We start from the raw sequence: 15,005 nt of genomic DNA, 5'->3' as shown, positions 1-15,005 counted from the left end.
AGGGGCCCTAGCTACTGCATATCTGTCAATAGTTTCTTTGCAAGATTTGGCTTATTTTGGTTTAACATTACTTGTGATAATTTAAAATTGGGGAAGTGAAAGTGTTGTTTGTAGAATTTCTATATTTGGAGACGTTGTAGTCAAAACTTGATTTATGAAACTTCCTTCTGTGTTCACTTTATTTAGCTCCTGACACCATGCTTCATCCAGTCACAAACTGTAATTCTGGGAGTCCATGGTCTCTTATAGCTCATAGAAGTTGTACCTATTGTAAACACTTTGTTGTTCCTCCAGTTCATTCCCTCTCCTCCCTTCCCCTCTCTTCCTGCTGCCAGGGTTCTAGATCAGCTGCCAGATGTCATTTTTACCTGTGCCAGATAGTCTAACTGAGCTCCCTGTGGCAGGCTTGGCATTTTCTTCACAATTGACTGTCTTAAGTGACATAGGAGTGTATCCCTCCATAAAACCTTTTAAGACTTGTCAGCCATAGGTTCAAGTCCAAAATTCTTAGCATTACAGCTATAACTAATTCTTACTCACCTGTGAAGCTCAACACAGTACCTCCTCTAGGAGTTCTTGACCACCCCACCACAGTTTAGATATTTTTTTTTCTGTATGGTAAGCAACTCCAAACCTAGAGTTCACATTACCTTTGAGAAAAGAGGTCAGAAAATCAACTTGTACATGAGTAAAATTTCCTCCTACCTAAAAAGATTGTAGTGACAGGTGAAGTCTTAAGTGTGGTAAAAGGTTCCAAGTTCCATTGCAATGAAGCTTACTAACATCTAGAGAAAGAGTGCACTTTGAGAGGGAGGATGGTATATCGTGGCAACATACAGAAAAGTTAGGAGTCAGAAGACTAAAACTCATTGTGTGTTAATAAACTGGATTTTATATACCAGTTTTTTGTTAGTGTGACTGACTTTGGTGGTTATACAGGTACATCTTTCCTGTATACATCTTTCCCTTGAGCACCATGCATTCACTGGGACAGGTGCCTTGTAACACTTCTTGGCAGCTAGTCAACCAGCTCCTCTGGGGACACCTTCTACCACAATGCACACCTCTTTAAGCCTTCTTTATTCAGATGGCTTGTGCAAACATTTTTTTCTCAGGCTTCTAAAAATACTCGTATTTGAATGATTTGGGTAAATAGATGAGTTACTGAGCAGTCTTTCAATATAGTAGTGTTTTCCTACAATGTTATAAACCATGGTTTTAATTAAGTGCATTACTGTGAATTTGCTAGGTCTTCACTCTCCCTAATTGGTCCTACCCTCAAGATTTCCTGGAACAAATTTTGAATTTATTTGTAGTAAGATGATGAATTCAGGGTTCAAAGTTAATATTCTTCCTTCCTGGACACCCAGCAAACCATTTTTAAGTCATTTTAAAAACACCCACAATGTGTCAGGCAGTGTATTGGGTTACGTTTAATACTTAAAAAACAAACAAACAAACAAACTCCTGTCAATTATTTTTACAGATGAGAAATCTGAGACTTTATAAGATTAAATAACTCTTCTGTGATCACAGCTAGGAAAATAAAGTTGGGATTTGAACCCAGAGCTGTTAATTTCCAAATTCCCTTCTCTTCCTAGTGCAGAATATTTCCTTAGTACTTTTGTTATGTATAAATAAACATACACATTTTAATAGTTACTTTTAGTCCATTTTTATAAACCTGTAGAACTGAATTAAACAGCTCTGCTACATTTATTTTGGATATTTTTCTTGCTCGAGTTTTTTTTGTTTGTTTGTTTTTTTGAAGGAGAAGAGTATTATGACTTCCTATGTTATTGTACAATTAATTTATAGAGTTAATTTCTCTGAAATAAATTCTTGGCTGGTTGAAGCAACCCTCCTCTTTCACAAATTAGTTTCTACAAAATTGGTTTATGCCAAAGGTTCTTTATTCAGTATTTACCATTAAATATGACTTTTTCTGTTAAATGGTTTTATTTTAAAGGCAGCACCGTTAACCCAACAAAAGCTTCTACTCTTCCCCAACTGTAAATCCTGCCTGTTCAGCAGCAGCCGAAGCTCTGCATTGTTTTCTGTTGGAAGTGTGAGCTGAAGGGGACAGGCATTCCCGGTGCTTAGCGGGTGCGCTGAGCTGCGATCTGCCCTTGTATTATTAACGGCACCATGTTTTCATGTTGCAGATGGCCAAGCGTTAGCAAGGAAAATTCAGGACCATGATGGCTCAGTTTCCCACCGCAATGAATGGTAAGTAGCTTGATGCTTGTGGTGAGATAAAGTGGTTATGAGATTTTGGATAGGAGTTATAAAATATTCATTTAGATATTTTCCCTTAAATTTATAAATGCAAAATTTCAAGTATTCTTGTTGAAAGAATTTAGATAGTTTATTTCAAAACACTGCGTGTGTCTTCTATTAGAATATTATGCAGTAAATCCCAAAGCTCAATATAAGCATGGTCTGCAGTATCTTCTGGAGTGTGTGCTTGCCTTTGAGCAGTTAAGAGTAACCTAAGCATCCATTGTGTTTAATGCCTAAAACTGGAAGACAGAAAGCATAGTGCCATAAATGAATAATATTAAAGATGTTTTTGATGGCATGAGATGATTGTAAACTGACTAAACCAGTAAAGAGTCATTTATTAATGTACGTATAAAATTAGTTTGTTTTCCCTTTTATAAAGGGTTTTGTGTATACCTATACACAGTTATTTAATAGGAAACATTTTAGAGGACATGTTTAGGTTATTTCAATAATAAAAAGTTTTTAAAGGTATTTTTCTGATTCAAATTTTATTTTGTTTCTCAGATATACATTACCCACCTTTAATAGGTATTTTTTACTGTGTGTATCATTTATAATTGAGAAAATGCATTGTGTTTTTAAATTACTAAGGTAATTAAAGATGCTGAGTTCTGAATTATGAGGTAGATTTTATTAGCTAATTATAAATGTAAGGAAATAAAGAGTCCAGTCAATAATTCTTTAACACTTGAACTGAAAACTGTAATTGAAAAGAACACTAGGGGAAAAAGGAGGGAAAAATCACCAATAATTCCAAGCCTTCACATAGGATTGTGTTAATGTTACCAATTGATCAATTCCTTTTTTTTTTTTTTCAATGTTTTCAATCATAGGGCCAAATCAGTACATTGTTAATAAAGAAAATATATGTTGTATATCTTAAGTTTTAAGACTCAGGATTGATCTTGTGACATTTAGAAAAGTTTTCAAAAAATGAATTATTTTCATAAAAAGTTAAAATAAGTTTTAATGTATGGTAGGACGCTGTCATTTAAGGATGGACTTGAGATAAGGGTTTTGTTGTTTTGTTTTTTGCCTTTTCAGATGTGAGCATTGCTCCTTCTCTGGAAATGGTATGGGATTATAAAGATTACTTGATGCCATGGACTATTTCTTAAAATGAATTTTTTTTCCTTAATAAGTGTTAAATGTAAGTTTAGAATGAGGGTAATAATTGTGGTAATAATGTGCTTTACTCAAATTTGAGAATTTCTATGCCACATACTAAGGAGTTTGCTGTAAATACATTGTTTAATCTTCAACCTACATGTTAAGCAGGCTTATAAACAAAATGAGCATAGTAGAAATCATTGTAGACCTGGTCTTTCTCTTTTTTTCCCCATTCTCTGAACATTTACAGATCAGTTTGTAGCTTATTCCATTATATGTAAAATATTGGAAACAAGCAAGATGTCCAATAACAGCAACAAAAAGAGATTATTTGAATAATTGTCTAAAATGTTGGACAATTAATTTAGGAATGCTCAGTTGCTGAAGTCGTGTCCAACTCTTTGTGACCCCATGGACTGTAGCCTGACATTCTCCTCTGTCCAAGGGATTATCCAGGCAAGAAAACTGGAGTGGGTTGCCGTTTCCTTCTCCAATTTAGGAATAGTATATAAGAATAAAGATAGTAATTTTTTAAACTTCTGAAGAAGTGATAGCTAATGCAGACTGTAGTACCTTCCTACTTACTTTATAAAGTAACTGAGGATTGAAGATAATCTTATATATATCTGAGTCCAGTTCAGGGTTTAAAATCTTATTGAAAGAAGCATCCATGTATAGCACAAACCTTCAAGAGCAATGTTTGCTCCTTCAATACATTCTCAGTCATAGATCGGGTTAAACTTTTTTGATGCCCAGTGCTATTGGAACTTGTCTCTAACTGCCCTCCCTGGACCAAGCTGTTTGTCTAAACATTTCTGACACAGTCCTCAAATTTTGCCATGTCTACTTTATCATCCTGAGACTGACCACAGACTTTTAAGACTTTTTTGGTTCTTAGAGCTGTATTGTCTAATACAGTAGCCATTAAGTACATGTGGCTGTTTAATAATTAAGTAAAATTTAAAAATTCAGTTCTTTCAGTCACACAGCCAAGTGTGCTGAGAACCACATGTGCTCGGCTAGTGGCTACTATATTGGACAGTGCAGATACATCTCAGATAGCTCTGTTGAATAGGTATTCTTTCTTTGTGTGCTTACCATTTGCTTACAGAACTAAAAGATCATTGCATCATATTTTTACCACTTACAATTTTACTTCTGGTGTCTTCTGCATGAGCAGAGTCATCCTTGCCAAAACCGTTTTAGTCATGGTAGGTTTGCTTTCTGCTTTTCAGAAATGTAATGAAATTATAAATACAGAGGGCATGATACATGAGCCATAAGGTGATAGGCAAGAGGCCACTTCGGATACATGTTCTGCCAGTTGGTATCGTAGTGTGTCGTGGCTTGTTTCAACCTTAAAACTGTGGAGGTACTAAAGGCTGGTTATGTGAGTATGAAATTTTGGAGCCCGTGACAGTGGTTCTGTCTAAAACCTGGAAGAGAGAAGGAAGAAGGAGAGAAAAGAAACAGCTAGTAACTTAGGAGGGAAAAAATACCATTTTTATTTTTAGAACCTTTCATTTATTACCTTTTAGAATTTTGGAGCTCTTTACTCTTTATGTAATTAAGAAATTTTTGTTGAACATTGGACCTGGAATCAGCTGTAGTGTTGAACTGCGTATGTAACAACCCAAGCATTTATTACTCAAGTCCCTACAGTTAGGCTTTTGTTCTATCTAGACCAGTATTCCAGTTGTGTTTTAGAGATTTAACTTAGTACTGGATCAACGTATATCATTTGATTATTATTTTGAAGTGAACAAATATACCAGTGAAGACCGTTTCTGATATCATTTAATTATTACAGTGTACAGGTGGGATGTAACCTATCTGAATCATGTATGCTCGGAACTGTGTGTTAGAATACTGCTCTGCCACTACCCAGCTGTGTGGCTTAACCACGTGGAACTTATTTTTGTGTGTATATGTACATACGCATATGTATGTATACGTAGATGTAAAACAGGAATGACACTACTTACTGCATGGGGTCTAGCATATAGCTGATGTTCTGTAAACGTGTGTTTTTCCTTCTACATAGACCATAAGAATGTATTTGTCAGAGCCAGTAGATGAGACTAAGCAACAGAAATCTTTATGAAAATACCACTTTCTCAATTTAGTGATGAGTTGGGGGAAGTAGATAGAATTTTAATATATTTCTAAAGTAATCATCAGAGAATGTAAAAGGTTTTAGGTTTTTAAGGAAATAATTGGAAACATTGACTCCAAAACTTAGGTTTTCCTGCCTTTCTGTAACACTTATGAATAAATATAGATTAAGATATGCTTTACTTGAAGTTCAAAGTAATAAGCTGTTGACTCTTTAGAAGGTTCTTTTAGTACATATTCTAAATAAGAAAGCCAGAATTGGATCAAAATTGGCTTTGAATTACATGTATTTCATAGCTTTAGTGTCCAGATTTGAATATTATTTGAATACTACTTAAAAATTATTCCTTCTTATTTGACTTAGAATATTTTTATTCTGTTAGTAACATTAATCATGACAATATTTAATCATGATCGTTGTGTATGACTCTCTTGGCTTGTGGAGCCAAGACCGTTCAAACTTCCCCAACCAGTCTGTTCAAACTTAAAATAGTCAGGGTTTCTGACTAAAAAGTGTCACATTCAGTATCTTTCTGGCAAGAATACCTTTATGACAGAAAGAGCCTATGAAAGGTTTTGACTCTCTGCCTCCTGCCTAATTATGCTGTTCCCTGGGATTGGATTGAGTGAGTGAAAGTCACTCAGTCATGTCCAACTCTTTGCGACCCATGGTCTATACATTCCATGGAATTCTCTAGGCCAGAATACTGGAGTGGGTAGCCGTTCCCTTCTCTAGGAAATCTCCCCAACCCAGGGATTGAACCCAGGTCTCCCACATTGCAAGCGGATTCTTTACCAGCTGAGCCACAAGGGAAACCCTGGGATTGAGTAAGGAAACTAATTTACTGAGCACACGTCATGTGACAGGCATGTGTTTGATGTGTTATATTTTTGTTTTAAGTTGGATTTATTGAGGTATAATCCACCCTTTTTTATACAGTTTGATGAGTTTTGACGAGTGTATACAGTTGTTTCCAGGAATGTATGTCACTGAAATATAGGTGCCTACTATAATTTTAAACACTAGATGGATTTGATCTAATATTTCTTAGCCCCAAATGACTGTGTGTTTTTTTTTTTTAATCTATAAATATCTTCTCGTAAAGACAAGGTTTAAGATTAGAGTTAAACAGGGACTTGCCTGGTGTCCCAGTGGTTAGGACTTGGCACTTTTACTGTTGTGGCTCAGGTTCAATCCCTGGTCAGGGAACTGAGATCCTGCAAGCCTGAGGAAACAACTTTGTAAAGCAGATTTTTATGGACTATAGTCAGCAAACATGTGTGAGTTTACATACCTAAATATACTTGGTTTCTTATTGGTAGAAACTGAGTAAACTGGAAGGGTAATCAGAAGTGAAGTATAGATGACTGTTAGCCATGTTGAATTTTTTGTGTTCTGTTGCTAAGTTGTGTCCGACTGTTTGCAACCACACGGACTGCAGCACACCAGGCTCCTCTGTCCTCCACTGTCTCCCAGAGTTTACTCAAATTCATGTCCTTTGAGTCAGTGATGCTGTCTCATCTCATCCTCTGCCATCCCCTTCTCCTTTGCCTTCAGCCTTTCCCAGCATCATTATCTTTTCCAGTGAGTCGGTGCTTCTTGAATATATAGCTTTAAAGACCTCCTCAGTGGGCCAATATAGCTATATGTGAAGGATAGACACCAGGAAGATTTGTAAATGAATTTGTCTTTTCCTGAATCATGATCTTGCCTCTCTGGCTTTTTTTTTACTCCTTCTGATTTTTTTAGATATTTTTTCCTCAGTCAATTTTAAGTGTGTGCTCTGTAATATTCTGCTGGTTCTGAGGATAGAAAGATAAACACACAAAGCTCTTGTCCTCCAAGGACTCATTGTGTGGTAGAACAGATGGATAGAAAACAATTATAGAACCTTTGTAAGTGCCCTATAGAAGCATGGTGAAGTCCCTTGAGAATCTAGAGGAGGAAGCAATTAATCTGACCTGCAGGTGTCAGAGACCTCCTAGACAAAATGACCCATGCCCTGGACCTTGAAAGGTAAAGTTTGAAATGGAAGAGGGTTATGTGAATGGCAGCCCAAGTAAAGGGAACGTGTCATAGGATGGGAAAGACAAATACTATATATTGATATATGGGGTTTGTAAGAATTTCCTTTTGTGAGATACAGATACAGTACCAACCTCCTCGTGGGTCCTAAGGTTTTGTTTTGTGTACAGAGAAGTCCATACTCCTGGGAATCAGGTGCGCAGGGCCTGCCTAAGACTGAGAGTGGACCAGTCAAAGCCATCTGGAGGGGGATGGCAGACTCAGAGTTACATACTTCGTAAGGTGCTTCCAGCAGTTTAGGAGTGCCTCACCAGGGCATCCTCCTTGGGGAAGAAGACTCCCGGGCCAGCTCTGAAAGAGAAAAAGTCATGCTTCTCCCCTCCGGTGTTTCTGGGATCTAAGGTATTTTTCTCTAGATGCTGCTTGGGGCTCTCCACTGCCACAAGATTTAGGTGTACTGTTTTGCTTTAGCTTCACTGTTTTCTAGTGATCCAGAAGGGTTAGTCGCAAGAGGGACAGGGACATTTTTGTAAACCCTAACCAGAATTAGCTTCGAATCCTTTAGGTTCCTATTCAGCTGAGCTACCATATGAAGGATATACCAACCAGTCTGTCCACAGTTGTTTCTAGGAGAAATAGAAATGCATCATGTCCAAGAACCATCAGGGTAGAATCCTCAACTTTCACATTAAGACTTGTATTCGCCTGTGACCCCTCCCCCAACCCCTTTAGTCCTGATCATTAGCCAGGAAACAGCTAAGGGACATTAATGATCCCTTTCTCGGGACAGCACATTCAGTGGCCAAGCTGAATAAGGAGTATGAACCAGGAGGAGGTTATGAAAGTGGACTCAGCCTCGATCAGTGCATTGTGAACAGTTTTTTATGATAAATGATTCATTAGCATCAGAGTACTGATAGACCAGAAAGATAAAGTCATGACACAGGTTTGTTTTAAGGGCCATGCTAGTATGGACATAGCAGACTGATTGGTAACCTAAAAAGTGTCGACAGTTTGAAGAACCACCAGTAACCCTAGAGGGCAATCAAAAGTTTGATGTAGTCCATCTGCCAAGAGCCAAAAAGAGGGTAGTGCCCTGTGTAATGAGACCCCCTCCCCAGACAGGAATCCTTAAGTCTGGCATGCATTGGTATCCTCTGCCTCAGAAACAGAGTCAGACTTCATCAGAATCTTGATTTCGGTCTAAGTTAGAGAATGGGCCCTTGCCATTGGTAGTGACCCAGACTATTCAATTAGCAATTAAAATTTGTTTCCATTTTGCAGCCCCAAAGAGGGTATCTTTAATTTGTCAGTTGTAATTTTCCAAGTGGCAAATCAAACAGCTGGGCCGTTGGCAACATTTCAAGAATCTGAGTTCTGTCCACTGAAGAAAATGTGTCTTGTTTTGGTTCTGCTTAGCTCTGAGGCTGAAGAGTCATGGCAGCCCAATGGACATTGTCAGAACTCCAGCTGCTGTGACCCATAAGTGAACCAGGCTGTGGCATTTCAGGGAATTTCATTGATCCAGTAGCTTTGCTTCAGACAGTGGAGTAGGAATAAAGTTTCCCCTTAGCGAATTTGCTGCCACCTTTTCATGTGAAGCCAAAAGGCCTTTGGGGCCAGGCTGTCTTCTGTTCTTGAATACGCCATTTCTGTTTGACAAGTAAGGCTTCTGAGGGTCCTTCTCACCTTGTTAGTTGTGAAGTTTGTTTGACCCACCCCCAAATGGGAGTCTCAGGCCGGAGAGTCACCACTGGGCCTGCGTAGATCAAGCATTCAGACGCAGAGGAGGCTACTTCCCTTTGCCAAAGCTTCCACTTGGCAGAATCTTCAGTAACAAAGATTTGTGCTGTTTCCAGTGCCCAGAGTCTAATTTGTTGGGGTTTACTAGCTAGCCCTGCTGGTGGAGGTATTTAGTTTAGCTAGTAATAGTATACCAGTCCTAATTTATGTGTTTTGACAAATATACTATGGTTGTGTAAATTGTTAACTTAATGGAAATTGGGTGCAGGCTCCGTACTATCTTTGCAACTTTCCTGTGAGTCTAAAAGGATTTCAAATAAGGAGGTTACTTTAAAATGTATCAGAGGACACTCCGTAACTTCCAGGCTAAAGGTCAGCTAAGGGTGCTATTTAAGACCCTTTAAAGCCAGGCCTTCTTAACCTCTTTCTTAACCTCTTTCCCACACTCATGTGGCGCTTTAGCTATCAGTCTGCTCAGTGCAGTGTCTGGAACATGCCTTGACTCCTCATCCTCTGACCTTGTTGTGTGAAATACCCTTATCTCGCCTCTTCACATGGCAAAATTCAAGCCAATCTTCAAGGCTCTGCCTCAGTCTGACCTTTCCTGTTAGCTCATCACTGATGCTTCTGACTCAGGATTAGCACAGCTTTTTGTATATGTTTTTGCTTAGGATGCTTCACAGGTTAACATTGTAAGCGTTGATAGTCATTTTCTAGAGTAAGACTTCCTTGAGGATGGAACAATACTTTATTCATCTTTTTATTTCCAGCATTTAGCTTGTTGCCCTATCCAGTGAGTGGTACACAGCAGTTGTTCAAGTAGATGTTAATTGGGTGATGAGTGAAAAGCCTCAGGACCATACTAGGTACGGTTATGAATAGAGCTTTCTTCTTTGTGTCACTCCAGTATTAGGACTGTCATTAAAGGAACATTTGTGATTCATGTTTACATTATGGAATTGTATTTAAGCATTCTCATATATGCAGTATAATATCTTTGTCTTTCATTTATGTTTTAGGAGGGCCAAACATGTGGGCTATTACCTCTGAAGAACGGACTAAGCATGACAAGCAGTTTGATAACCTCAAACCTTCAGGAGGTTACATAACAGGTTTGTGTTCTTATTTTATTTGCGATTTATGCTCCCCTTCATGAAATATCTTATAATTAGTTTTAATTTGACTGCCATCAATTTGTACTATTTAATGATAAGTTCCATGGTGGCTCAGACAGTAAAGAATCTGCCTACAATGGAGGAGACCTGGGTTCGATCCCTGGGTCAGGAGGATCCCCTGGAGAAGGGAATGGCTACCCACTCCAGTGTTCATGCCTTGAGAATTCCATGGACAGAGGAGCCTGGTGGGCTACAGTCCACAGCATTGGCAAAGAGTCGGACACTACTGAGTGTGGTCGTGTATGGATCTGAGAGTTAGACCATAAAGAAGGCTGAGCTCCAGAGATTGATACTCTTGAATTGTGGTGCTGGAGAAGACTCTTGAGAGTTCCTTGGACAACAAAGAGATCAAACCAGTCAATCATAAAGGAAATTAACCCTGAATATACATTGGAAGGACTGATGCTGAAGCTGAAACTCTAGTACTTTGGCCAACTAATGCAAAGAACAGACTTACTGGAAAAGACCCTGATGATGGGGAACACTGAAGGCAAAAGAAGAAGGTGGCAGAAGATGAGATGGTTAGATAGCATCACCAACTCAATGGACATCAGTTTGAGCAAACTCCCCAAGATAGTGGAGAGGAGCTTGGTGTGGGGTACTATAGTCCATCAGGTCACAATGAGTCAGATACAACTTAGCAACTGAACAATACCAGGGCTTGGAAACCTTTCAGTCTGACTTTGGAATTCATCCTCTCAACCATTATCAGTTCAGTTCAGTCGCTCAGTCGTGTCTGACTCTTTGCGACCCCATGAACCACAGCACGCCAGGCCTCCCTGTCCATCACCAACTCTGAGAGTTTACCCAAACTCATGTCCATTGAGTCGGTGATGCCATCTAACCATCTCATCCTCTGTCGTCCCCTTCTCCTCCTGCTTTCAATCTTTCCCAACATCAGGGTCTTTTCAAATGAGTCAGCTCTTCACATCAGGTGGCCAAAGTATTGGAGTTTCAGCTTCAACATCAGTCCTTCCAATGAACACCCAGGACTGATTTCCTTTAGGATGGACTGGTTGGCTCTCCTTGCAGTCCAAGGGACTCTCAAGAGTCTTCTCCAACACCACAGTTCAAAAGCATCAATTCTTCTGCACTCAGCTTTCTTTATAGTCCAACTCTCACATCCGTACATGACTACTGGAAAAACCATAGCCTTGACTAGACGGACCTTTTTTGGCAAAGTAATGTCTCTGCCTTTTAATATGCTGTCTAGGTTGGTCATCACTTTCCTTCCAAGGAGTAAGCATCTTTTAATTTCATGGCTACAATCACCATCTGCAGTGATTTTGGAGCCCCAAAAAATAACGTCAGCCACTGTTTCCCCATCTATTTGCCATGAAGTGATGGGACCGGATGCCATGATCTTAGTTTTCTGAATGTGGAGCTTTAAGCCAACTTTTTCACTCTCCTCTTTCACTTTCATCAAGAGGCTCTTTAGTTCTTCTTCACTTTCTGCCATAAGGGTGGTGTCATCTGCATATCTGAGGTTATTGATATTTCTCCTGGCAATCTTGATTCCAGCTTGTGCTTCCTCCCGCCCAGTGTTTCTCATGATGTGCTCTGCATATAAGTTAAATAAGCAGGGTGACAATATACAGTCTTGACGTACTCCTTTTCCTATTTGGAACCAGTCTGTTATTCCATGTCCAGTTCTAACTGTTGCTTCCTGACCTGCATATAGGTTTCTCAAGAGGCAGGTCAGGTGGTCTGGTATTCCCATCTCTTTCCGAATTTTCCAGTTTATTGTGATCCACAGAGTCAAAGGCTTTGGCATAGTCAATAAAGCAGAAATAGATGTTTTTCTGGAACTCTCTTGCTTTTTCGATGATCCAGCAGATGTTGGCAATTTGATCTCTGGTTCGTCTGCCTTTTTGAAAACCAGCTTGAACATCTGGAAGTTCATGGTTCACATATTGCTGAAGCGTGGCTTGGGGAATTTTGAGCATTACTTTACTAGCATGTGAGATGAGTGCAATTGTACGGTAGTTTGAGCATTCTTTGGTGTTGCCTTTCTTTGGGATTGGAATGAAAACCGATCTTTTCCAGTCCTGTGGCCACTGCTGAGTTTTCCAAATTTGCTGACATATTGAGTGCAGCACTTTCACAGCATCATCTTTTAGAATTTGAAATAGCACAACTGGAATTCTGTCACTTCCACTAGCTTTGTTTGTAGTGATGCTTCCTAAGGCCCACTTGACTTCACATTCCAGGATGTGTGGCTCGAGGTGAGTGATCACACCATCGTGATTATCTGGCTCAACCATTATAGTTTAATGTTATTTGTACTTCTGTAATAATAACTACCTTAACTTGTCTCCCGGTAGAGATTTGATTACCCTGCTTACAAGGTAATAATTTGGTCTGTTACTGTCTCTTGAATGCTGGCAGAATACCCGGAATTCCTAAGTCAGAGACCCAGGACACTCTTTGTAACAGCACAGTTGGCAGCCCGAGTATTGGCACATTTCTGTCCGTTTCCGTTGTCCCCTGGTTCATATAGGGGCCATGAGGAGAGCCCAGAAGGATGCTGTACATGCCATGGTTATGTTAAAGAAGAGGACACTCAGCCTCAGGGAACCCATCATGTTTTAGCAAGCAGAAAGCAAACTTGTTCTCTGTCCCAGTGGAAAACATTACCTCCTTCCTCAAAACTACTCACAGCAAACCCAGTTCTGAGAAATGATCCAGGCAGAGAGCTGTTAGGAACTTATGTTCTTGGCTTACACAGCAGGAGATACAGGATTTTCAAATGCCCATGAGGAGTACCTTCCCCAAACCTGGTGTTTTTTTATTTAGAACTCTTCTGGGGAATAGTGCTTTTAGCTATAAATTTTACAAGATAGGATTATTATCAAGTAAGACCCCAATTATGTGGGAAAACTAAGATGAATAATGTGATCTTTCATCACTTACGTTTCATTAATGCATATATTTCAGTTGTGACATTTTTGTTTTAAAACCTCCTGTCTTATTAAAGTAATATAAATAATTTTTCTTTAATAATTGGAATTAAAATAAATCAACAGAATTGTTACTAGTGGGCATTTTTGTTATTCAGAGACATCAAAGTAATTCCATTTGCTAATGCATTGTTTGATTATTTTGTTTTTATTGCCTTCAGGTGATCAAGCCCGTACCTTTTTCTTGCAGTCAGGCCTGCCGGCTCCCGTTTTAGCTGAAATATGGTAAAATGTGTTCTTTTGTAGATGAACTTAACTTTTTAATACTTAGTGTTAACATAAAGTTGTTTTTACCTGTAGTTGTTGTTAATAAGTAAGAGTATTCAGCTTTTTAGAAAATAAATTTTAGTGAGTAACTGACTGAAAATCTGTTGGGGTTTTGTTCTGTAGTACAAAGTTCTAATTTCCTTAGAATTTGTAAAGAAAGGAGATGTATACATTTCTGTTGAAAAACACTTCTTTGTAATTTGGCAAGTCTCCAACTTCATTATGTTATTTTGTAGTTATTTCATCATCTTTAAACCTCAGATTAGCTCACCCTTCCCTTGTTCCTACCTTAAAGAAATTATTCTTTATAATATCTAAGGTTTTGGTTTTCTAATGTATTTACAGTAAACATCAACCCCTATTCCAACCTTCTCTCCATTCCCATGCCTGGCAGAGGGCCAGGCACTTAGCAGGCATTTGGTAAATACTTGAACAAATTGTTTAGAATGATTATACTCTTGTATAATTTCTTTACATTTGGACCAGAGGAATTCATCCCAAAGGTATCTAGAGTCTATATAGACCCATAGTATTTTATTAGATACTGTTTTTGGTCAATATTATTGTACAGGTTTTAGCTTTTTGTTGTACATATACACTCACATTTAATTAAGTGATTATCTACATGTAAATGTGATGTTATTTACAAAAGTAATGCTGATCCTATGTAACAATCCACCGGCCTCATCATCCTTTTAGGGCTTTATCAGACCTGAACAAGGATGGGAAGATGGATCAACAAGAGTTCTCTATAGCTATGAAACTCATCAAACTAAAGCTTCAAGGCCAACAGTTGCCCGTGGTTCTTCCTCCTATTATGAAACAACCTCCTATGTTCTCTCCGTTAATTTCTGCTCGTTTTGGTATGTGTTTCTTAATTTAGTCAATATATTTGATAGTTAAACTTGATTCGTAAGCATAATGTTTGAGAATCAGAAAAGGATTTGTTGGCATAAAATGACAGTCCCCAGACTCCCAAGTTAACTTTCATGTCTGAGATTAGAAATGTTAAGTTCGCTGTCATAGCTCGGGAGTCCATGTGTCCCAGTTTCCCAGGGACAGTGTGATTTATGCCTGTTGTTCTGACATCTAGTCTGGTTTGTGCTCCCTTTCTTTTTCTTTTTTTTTTGCAAGTTGATATCTCATCTTTATTTTTTTTTTCTATTTATTTTTATTAGTTGGAGGCTAATTACTTTACAGTATTGTAGTGGTTCCTGTCACACATTGACATCAATCAGCCATGGATCCACATGTGTTCCCCATCCCGATCCCCCCCTCCCACCTCCCTCTCCACCCATCCCTCTGGGTCTTCCCAGTGCACCA

The 15,005-nt window shown here is 38.7% G+C and overlaps 1 protein-coding gene across 3 annotated transcripts in view; it reads left to right on the top strand.

Annotated features, from left to right (window-relative positions):
* ITSN2 (intersectin 2) overlaps positions 1–15,005 on the top strand; it is a 121,359-nt gene that overhangs the window by 24,946 nt on the left and 81,408 nt on the right. For all 3 annotated transcript variants that reach the window (XM_061154905.1, XM_061154906.1, XM_061154907.1), the window contains 4 exons: positions 2,166–2,229; positions 10,300–10,392; positions 13,577–13,640; positions 14,382–14,545. In XM_061154905.1, the coding sequence (XP_061010888.1) occupies positions 2,199–2,229; positions 10,300–10,392; positions 13,577–13,640; positions 14,382–14,545 (352 nt within the window). In that variant the 5' untranslated portion in view covers positions 2,166–2,198. Of the gene's footprint in view, positions 1–2,165; positions 2,230–10,299; positions 10,393–13,576; positions 13,641–14,381; positions 14,546–15,005 lie in introns of those variants that run through there.

Source organism: Dama dama, chromosome 11, assembly GCF_033118175.1.
Source record: "Dama dama isolate Ldn47 chromosome 11, ASM3311817v1, whole genome shotgun sequence".
NCBI classification, from domain to species: Eukaryota; Metazoa; Chordata; class Mammalia; order Artiodactyla; family Cervidae; genus Dama; species Dama dama.
The sequence above is the reverse complement of the archived record's forward strand: the minus strand, read 5'-3'. Positions and strand labels throughout refer to the sequence as shown.